At 39.0% G+C, this 9765-nt stretch overlaps 1 protein-coding gene across 1 annotated transcript; it reads right to left on the bottom strand.

The window, feature by feature from the left end:
• Positions 1 to 3199: 3199 nt before the first annotated feature.
• On the bottom strand, positions 3200 to 5242 carry LOC143876464 (putative xyloglucan endotransglucosylase/hydrolase protein 30). Its single transcript, XM_077378169.1, has 4 exons — positions 5018 to 5242; positions 4818 to 4918; positions 4090 to 4298; positions 3200 to 3853 (listed from the first exon to the last, which is right to left on the bottom strand). Exons 1-4 carry the CDS (start codon positions 5232 to 5234, stop codon positions 3331 to 3333), a joined length of 1050 nt encoding a protein of 349 aa, XP_077234284.1. The 5' UTR covers positions 5235 to 5242; the 3' UTR covers positions 3200 to 3330.
• Positions 5243 to 9765: the final 4523 nt, after the last annotated feature.

Below are 9765 nucleotides of genomic sequence, written 5' to 3'. Positions count from 1 at the left end.
TGGCCATCAAAATATTAAATCACAAGCTGCATGAAAGATCATCATAAGATAATATATTATAAAAATTGTTAGGTCTCTTTGGTAAGAAAGAGGAGGAACCCTCACTCAACCTCCCAACAACCGCTTCTCCATCCATGCCTCCATTGACATGCCCCCTTACCAAATACATAATAATTGATACTTATTATGTATTAAAAAAGGTAGTAGATATAATAATTGGGGAAATGTTTTCTGCGCAATACCTTAGTTAAGTTATCAGAGCAAGAGCTCAAAAAATCATGTGGGCCCACATTGTTTGGATGATCCAAAGCATTCATTTGATAGGCCCTTACATAGATAGGGTGAGCCCAAAAAATCAACTCCATAGGATCATCCTAACCCTTCGATTTTAGAGGTTAAAAATGAACAGATTTGTGGAGCTTTATACCGATCCACTTTAACCTCCACAAATTGAAGGGTTAGGATAATCTTGTGGAGCAGATTTTTTGTGCACACTCTATCTATCATTGGACTATCCAAATGAATGCTTTAGATCATCCAAATAATGTGGGCCCATATGTTTTTTTGAGCTCTTGCTCAGATAACTTATCTGAGGTATCACGCAGAAAACATTTCCCCGTAATAATTTTAAGAAATTATATAATATCCGCACTCCCTTTTATCTTAATGGCACTGCTCTCGTCTTATTTTACAATTATCTAATTAGCTGCAACACGAAAATAAGGCGGACCCACTTTCCCATGCTTGACCAAGCAAAGCTAATTATTTGGACACGGGGGCCACATCGACAACCGAATTAGGATTCACAGAGTCCTGATTGATTGCAAATTATCATCTAAGACCTCAAAAAATCTAATATTTATATGTTAATAAAAAAAAAAGAACCCCACCACCAGTACCCTCAAAGTGTTGCAATTCCCTTTGGAGACGTCGAAATCTATCAACTCAAGCATCTCACTCTCTAATCAAGGACTTGAGGTATGGATGCAACAGATTCACTGGGATTTACTAAAAATCGCAAGATAGAAGTAAAATCCTTCAAATCGAAAAGATCCAACGGTACCGAACAAGAAAAGCGTGTTGTTGACTGGCACACGAAATCAACAAGATCAACCCTTTGATAGTGATGCCGGTATAAATTCTAGGCTTGGTAGGGTAAAAGAAGAGGTATGCAGTTTTGAAGTGATAAATCCGCCCCTTTTTATTACTTGGGACACCCAGCAGTAGTGAACGTGGCAATCAACCCCGTTAGCAAAACTTTTGCACTAGCTTTGATAAAGGCAGCCCCTCCATTCCTTATTTCATATCTCCAATCCCCATCTAAAATTTTATAGTTGGGCCATTATTGCGCCTTTCTCATGTAATCACCATTATTGTTCTAAACCATCTAATTGCCATTATATATATATGAGGAAAGTTTTTCTAGTCGGCCGACTAGAAAACCTTCTCTAGTCCGCCGACCAAAAAACACAGTGGTCCCACATTATTTGGATAATCCAAAACATTCATTTGATAGGCCCGAGCATAGATAGGGTGTGCCCAAAAAATCAGCTGCATAGGATCATCCTAACCCTTTGATTTGTGGAGATTAAAAATGGACAGATTTGTGGAGGTTATAAGCATCCATTTTAACCTCTATAAATCGAAGGGTTAGGATGATCCTATGGAGATGATTTTTTAGGCACATCCTATCGATGTCAGGACCCATCAAATGAATGCTTTGGATCATCAAAACAACGTGGGCTCACCGTTTTTTTAACCTCCACCGTCCATTTTTAACCTCCACAAATCGAAGGGCTAGGATGATCCTATGGAGCTGATTTTTTAGGCACACCCTATCTATGCCAGGGCCCATCAAATGAATGCTTTGGATCATCCACACAACATGGGCCCACTGTGTTTTGGTCGGCGGACTAGAGAAGGTTCTCTAGTCGGCCGACTAGAAAAACTTTCCTCATATATATATATATATTTCGGTTGAGGTACTTCATTTGACGTGCGTGCCCGGAATATTCTGTCTTTTCAATTGAGGTGCACTTTTGCACTAGCTTTGAGGTGCGTGCCAGGAATATTCCCGCTTGAGAGAGTTGTTTCCAAATTCCGTGAGGATCGGAACTTACCGACCCATGTGTCTAGCCCATTCTCGCCCATCGAGGCATCCTTTTTGCTCTTCGAGGCTTTGGTCCAATGTGACCTATTTCCAGAAGGTTCGATATTCTAAATCGGCCTAATGACTTGCCCATTATGGCATTGGTCCATAGTGATCCATTTCTTGCCAATTCCGGCTTTAGTACATAGGGACCCATTTCTTGCACATTCTGGCTTTGGTCAATAATGACTCATTCATACTCGTCCATCGAGGCTTGAGTCTTGTCTAGTCCATTGAGTCTGTGATTTGTTCTCATCCATCTCTTCACGGCAAATTAACAAGTGGCGTCTTCTTCGACAATATACATTCGGCAACAACATCAGGACATATTCATCATCCAACTTCAGCAGTGCGCTTCAATCAAAAGATTCTATTTTCATATGGGGAGAAAATTTTATTTTCTTATTGGGGAATTTTATTGTAATCAAACGTATGTTGATTTTTCAATCCACATACATTTGAGGGGGCATGTTAAAGTATGAAGATCCCATCGTTGGATCATCTTGGTGGAAGATTAGGAAAGTTGATTGGATGGAGCAAGCTTAATAAAGTAGGATTTAAGATTTGATTTCATTTGGTGGTAAATTGAGGTAGGTAAGCTTATTAGGTAACTAGATTAGATTTTCTTTCCCTACTCACTTAATCTCTTTCCATGTTTACTATATTCTTCTTTATATGTTCATCATGTAAGTGCTCTATATAAGCACCATTGATTCTCTTTGTAATTGATCCAAGTTTAGTAAAATTACTAGAAAATTTTACAGGGTCACTCTAAACATCACTTGCAGATATAGCTTTCCTGAAAATGGTTTTGAAGTTAGATATATTTGCCAGGCGATTTCACGGAAAGCCATTTTGCCACGCTCACTCTTGCAGGAGAGAACAGACACCACAGAAAAGTGAACCGGGAAATATCTTATGGGGAAATTGCCTGACAAAACCCATGTATTCATTGGCTCTGAAAGAGGTCTGATTGTAGCTTTCTTTCCGAATTTACAGAAAAATAGGCATTGTTTCGGTTTGAGAAAGATTTCCTCGACACTGCAATACTAGAACAAGAAAACACGAATCCTAAAATTCCATTTCTGTAAAAAGCTATATGGCACAAGAAAAATCAATATTATTCTTTACATTCATTTTCACAATAATAACAGCAAAAATCAAAACCCATCACCTCTACATCACATTGCCCCAGAATTGCTACCAGAATTCGTCGTCACCACCGGAACCCGATTCCGCCGCTTAGCATGACGGTGGTGACCGCCGAATTTCATATGCCCGTTATCAAGGAAACGCCTCTTCTCCGATGGAATTATCACACACTCCGGCGGTGGGACCGGGTATCTCAGTGAGTCATAACAATAAGAGTAGGTCATGTATCTCTGCCGGAACTTTCTCATGGCGGGCCGCCTCTCCGGCGTGACAACGGCATAGTCCGAACCTGACAATTCGGCCCTTGCCTCGGCGCACTTGGCGGAGGGGACCTGTTGGATGGGGTCGACGGCGCAGCCTTTGAGGACGAGATTGGTGAATTCGGAGATGAAGGGGGCATATTTGTAATTGACCTTGTATCGGCCGCCGGAAGTCGCCCATGTCGAACCGTCCCATATGGTGGCATAGAGAGACATCGGCTTTGAAGGGTAGTCGCCGCCCATTGCATCATTGCGAATTACTTCTCGGATTGGAACCTCATCAATGTAGAATCTGCAACAAAATTATAGTATTTGTGACCCATCAGACAGATGAATGCAATCGTAGGGTTATTATATTCTGTTTAAGCATATTTTTCTAGACATATTTACAATTGGTTGCTACTTGTTCAATGATCCAAACCATACACTTGGTAGGCCTTGCTACGGGCGGGCCATGCACAAAAATCAACTTAAAATAATTTATTAGCAAATAATAATAAATTTTGGTGAGAGAGGGAGAGAGGTTACATAATATTTTGGTGGGTCCAGAGGATGCTATAGCGATGAAACTCTTGGGTGGGATCAAACCACAACACATATCTCTCCTCCCTTCCCCGACTCGTGCTTCCATTCCCATAAACGTTGGTCTGTACACGCCATTCTTTTCCCTTTATATTCCCTAAAAATTCAAAATCCAATTCGTCGTGTGTCTTCTCGAATATATCCCCATTCGATGTCTGCCAAAAAAAAAAAACCCCAAAAATTTTAACTATTAAAAACAAAAATAAAACGATATTAAGACGGAAAACACCCCATAAATCCACGAGTGATACGTGCACGAATTGAGTTATTGAAACCACAAAAATAGGAGGTTTCGATATGACGAAAATACCCTTAAGTCGAATGGATTTGCAGGAATTTGTAGATGTTAGAAGGGTGCAGGACAAATAGGTCATTTAGAATTATACCAAGCCATATATAGAAACCGTTCCGGAAAGAAATCCAAAACGTTTCCACAAATCGCTAATCAAATTTCCGACAGTCTAACTTTATTAGTTGAAAAGTAAAAACCGCGTAAGGAAAAAAAGGCAAGAGAAATCAGGCTCTGTTTGGATTGCAAGAAAAACGTTTCTGATGGAAAAACATTTCTCAAGAAAAATTCTTCTAGAGGGAAATAACATGATTATGGTTAATAGAAGGATATCATCATAAATTCAGAAGTAGAAAAAAAAAAAAATCGTATCGGAATTACTCACGTAGAAGGCTACAACGACACCGGCCGGGTAATCGGACGGTAGTTTGATGGAAGCGCTGAAGAATCCGTGGTGATAGAGATCCGATGAGATGAAACCAGAGCCTGAGAAAAAAAATTAAGATGGCTGATAAAATAACTGACGGAAAAGATAACGGAAAAAGAATATGATGACGGGAAGAGGAGATTGTAAATATGTAATACCTGTGAACCGGTCAAGAAGGAGACGGACGGACTTGTCGTGGTCGGAACGAATTAGGTTTCCGTCACCGAAGAGAGGGCTATAAGCATCGTTAAATGAAAGGGTTGAGACGTTGAAGGCGAGACTCAAGGTGGCGAATAAGGAGAGAGAGAGAAGAGAACTGAGAGGAACAAAACCCATTTTTAATTCCTCTCTTTTCTTTCTTTTCTCGCTCTTCATCCTCCTATTCTCTTTATATTGACAAGCACACACACCCATCTCCTGAGGGCAGTTTTGACATTTTATGAATTTGAGTGATTTTTGTCATTTTACCTATTATTTGTAGGTGAATTCTTTTGGTAGAAGGAAGAATTCGTTGGCGATGTATCTTGTTTTCAATGTTTTGACTGTTACGTATATGAAGAAAATGACACCTTATACCTTTAGTTTTTAGATCACTGATAATATGAGGAGCCTAACCAAGGTTTTAAACAGGCCCATAGCTAAATTAGTTGAGGCATTGTATTTTTTATTTTATTTTATTTTTGATGACGTAGGATGTCCCCACCCCCTTCGGGAGTAGGACTAGTCCCTATGGATACACGCAACGACCCACTCACCACGTGTATCAGGTAAGTCGATTGAGGCATTGTATCTCCAAGATTTAAAATTTTGGTTTCGGTACCGGTTTCGGACCTTGAAATTTCAAAATTTTCACCGAAAATTTTGAAATTTCGGTCGGTCGAAATCTGGTACAAAAAAAACAATATTTTATTTGTTATTAAATTTCGGTGAAATATTAAATTAATATTTAAAAAAAACAGATTTTTTGTGTCAAATTCCTCAAATTTTGGAAAAACCGAAATTCAGAAATTTCGGCCGAAATAAATGACCATTTCGGTTTTGTGTAGTTTCGGTGTCGGTCTCCAAACCATGTGTATCTCAACCTTGAGGTTGTAGATTCATTCCCAACTTAACCACCAAAAAAAGGTGTCGGTCTCCAAACCATGTGTATCTCAACCTTGAGGTTGTAGATTCATTCCCAACTTAACCACCAAAAAAAGGTTTTTAAAGGCCAATATCATGATCATATCGGCAATTCTGATAGGGTTCGTTGGCCCTATATATCAATTTTCTATGAATTTCCATTTCCGCTTATAGATTTCATCAAATGATGATAATCACCAGCAATTACTTTGGAAGCTTTAATAACCTATCAATCGAAAATGATATGATACGAGAACGGGCTGTATAACAAACTCCGAACCCAAGAATTACACACTTGGATAAGAAAAATGGGAAAACTTGATTGCTCTATCTCCTTTTATCGCTAAAATTAATAAAACCGCCATTTTGATTTTCAAAATGGCTTTATGTGAAATTGCCTAGCAAATCCCTATATGTGTATATCGGTCAATAACTTTGTCACGATATTACGGACCGAAATATTGTTTTGTATCCATTTATGCTATATATAATGATTTACCACCAAAAGCCTATGGAAACGATATGCTAGTCCCATTTTTTTTCCTGGTCACCCTATAAAAATTGTAGTCATAAATGCACTAGAGGGAGTAGCCACGGGAAGAAAATGCTTAGAATATATCACTTCCCAAGCTTAATTAATCCTCGGTTAGATTCATGCATTTCTACAAGTTTTAGATTTAGACTACGGTTATCCGAAAGGGAGCTAAAAATGAGTTTCCATCATCACCACCCACGTGTATGATGGAGTTTGGAGATTGAATTCCTCCGAAGACTATATTATAACACGTATGAGCTAAAGTTGTGAATTTGCTACTAATGGACCCAACCATAAATTGGTATTGACACCCAAACACTGTTACAAAACGGATTTCTGTTTTGGTAGCAGCCCTCGTTTTGGTTTGGTTGATACCCGTTTTCCTACCACTCTCTATCCGTAAAATTTGGATAAAGGCTGGTTGATTGCGGGGCTATATAGGTAATTGCGAGGGTTATTGGCTTCTTAAACACAATTTAAACGCTAACTCCGTCAAATCCGCCGCCACGTTCTAAGTTGTAACGTTGACGACATCCACCCTCCTCCGTCTCGATTCCGTGACAGAGAAATTATATTAGTGGGACCCATTGGGCAGCTGGAATATTTCCGAATATAATAAAAGAAGGTTGATGGTGATGGAAGAACGGTATATTTTAGGGGCGCGTTAGTTGAAGAGGCTGACTTTGGACTCCAACCGCCACCAAGATTCGCAAACCAAAACCCTAAAAAGATAAGACAACGTCTCTTTCTCCTTCTCGCTTACGTAACTCGGGCTTTGCCATGCGCCTACGGCCTTCCTATTTCATTTTTTGTAGGACCCACACTCACTGCTCCTTGTGGCATCACTTCTTTCTTTTCATTCGGCATCTTGTTGAGTCCAAGTTCCCGATTCTCGGCCTCTGTGGGCCCACTCGATCACACATGCAATGGATCCGAGGTAAGAAGGATCCTCCTCTTACTCTCGTTTTCACATGTCATAAAGATGTCTTCAGAGCTAATAATATTTGGGTCCCGCATAGGTTGACTTGTGTTTGAAATCGAGACCGTTGAATTTATAGATCATCAGTGCGCGACCCACTTGATCTTGGTTCCATCCTGAAGTTCGGTATTTGATGGGCTACAACGTAAATAGGCGGTACCCCATAAATCATCTTCATAGAATGTTTGTAATCCTCCGATCTGTAGAGGATTACACATCATAGAAACCTCTATAGATTTGAGAGTTAGGATCATTCCTATAGAGATGATATACAGTCTATTTACGTTGTGGCCCATCAAATGAATGGGTTGGATTTGCACTTTTTAAAAAATACTGGACTTCACGCACGCACGGCCTATATAATCTCTAAAAATCAATTGTTTAGCTTTTCTTAGCAAAACCAGAGGCACAATCCGATGAAGGTATTCTCACAATCGTTTGGCCGAATTTTCAGTCGCCATTGGAAGCGGATCTGATCATTTTACATGAGGCACGGGCATGAACGAATAAGTATGTTAGGAGGAGCGTAAAAAAGAAAATCACATGCATGCTGCATGAATGCATCATATAAGAAAATATATTATAAAAATTGTTAGGTGTTTTTTCGGTAAGGGAAAGTGAGAACTCTTAATCAACTTCCCAACAACCGCTTTCTCCCCCTATCCCACCATTGCCATGCCTACTACCAAATACATAATAATTAATACTTCTTATGTTTAAAAAAAGGGATTTGCTAGGGACTATCGCAGAAGGCATATCACGAATGGGCTGTTGCATGTGAGAGCAGCCACCTCAGATGAATTAAATGAATAAGACAAAATCTGAGCATGTGTGGCTGTTCTCACATGCAACAGTCCATTCTTGAAATGCCTTATGCAATGGTCCCTACTAAATCCCTAAAAAATAGTAGATATAATATTTTTAGAAAATTAATATCCTCACTCCCTTATTATAATGGCACTCCTCGTCTTGTTTCACAATTATCTAATTAAGTGCTAAAGGCTGTAATAATTTCCCACAAGTTATTAATAGAAAAATGAGGAGTGTGAAGGGAATGCGAATATCATCCCTCCATGTTTAATACTTTGTGTGGACACTTCTCATTTTCTCTCCCATTGCCAATTTTGTTTATTCTAGGGTTTTGATCAGAGGCTCGAATATCAAACTCAAGCATCTGATTCACTGGGATTTACTAGAAATTACACAATAAATTTGAGGAATTGATATCGAATCAAGAAGATCCAACTGTACAGATCAACAAGATCAATGACTAGATCGAGAATTGGACTTTAAAGTAGTAGAAAAGAATATTTCAGATGAGCTGAAACCTGATATCGACAAGATCAATATCTAAGACCGGTGCCAATATAAAATTCTAACGCTGAAAAGTTAATATTTGAAAAAAAAAAAAAAAAAATTTGAAAAAAAAATCTTAAGCTTAACCATACAAATGATTTTAATGATGAAAATTCCCTCTTAAATTATATTTTTGTCTAGCAACCATAGACCATTGATCAATTCTGATCCAATAGGAGGATCTAATTGCTCCAGATGAAAAGACAAAAATACCCCCCTGCACTTAAGGAGGGTACCAGATCAGGGTATTTCCCATTTTGCCTTTAGTTGCATGCATTCCGTTTGTTCAAAAGAGTAAAATCAGGAAATAATGGGTGGCTTCATTTTGAGGTCGTCCTTCCCAAACCATTGATCGAATATGATCAATGGTTGAATCAGCCTGAGAGGAAATGACCAAGATAGCCTTGGGCAGGTCCAATCTCACGACAACAATTTCAAAACTCTAAAAGGTATTTTTGTACCCTTTTTGTCTAGAGAATATAATCATGAGGGGTAGCATCAGCCAATGCAAGCCCTCATGATTGATGACATAATCTAAACCATTGATCATTTATGCGATTAATGGCTAAGATTGATTCAAGCAAAACGCCACTTTACTCTCAATATCAGCGGTAAGGGAATGATAATTGGATTTTTTTTCCAAGTTTACGCCCATATTAGCACAACTCTATTTATTTAAGAACAGGGGCAACCCATTTCAACGGACTTTTTGAACTTATCCAGCCCCCTTAACCCTCAACTCTCTCAAACCGTAGTAGGAAACCACTCCCTAAGCTTTATAATTGAAATTGGCACCCCTTCTTCCTGCTGTTGCAACTGGCAATATCAACTCCAAGGAAATAAGGAAATGTCTCGCTTCTAGTACAAGAATCCTCTCTCCAAACATTCAGAGTACGGATTCATAGAAAGAACGG

This window comes from Tasmannia lanceolata, unplaced genomic scaffold, assembly GCF_043159265.1.
Source record: "Tasmannia lanceolata isolate RefF3 unplaced genomic scaffold, GAP_Taslan_0.1 ptg000005l, whole genome shotgun sequence".
Lineage (NCBI taxonomy): Eukaryota > Viridiplantae > Streptophyta > Magnoliopsida > Canellales > Winteraceae > Tasmannia > Tasmannia lanceolata.
Note: the sequence above shows the minus strand (reverse complement) of the source record. Positions and strands in the feature narration are given on the sequence as shown.

What these genes read in the sequence shown, in the direction of transcription:
- LOC143876464 (XM_077378169.1), bottom strand. Translation starts at nt 5,234, where the DNA reads ATGAAGAGCGAGAAAAGAAAGAAAAGAGAGGAATTAAAAATGGGTTTT. An exon ending in GTGTCGTTGTAGCCTTCTAC is followed by an intron (nt 4,299 to 4,817) that starts GTGAGTAATTCC and finishes TTTTTTTGGCAG; the next exon opens with ACATCGAATGGGGATATATT. An exon ending in TGGACCCACCAAAATATTAT is followed by an intron (nt 3,854 to 4,089) that starts GTAACCTCTCTC and finishes ATTTTGTTGCAG; the next exon opens with ATTCTACATTGATGAGGTTC.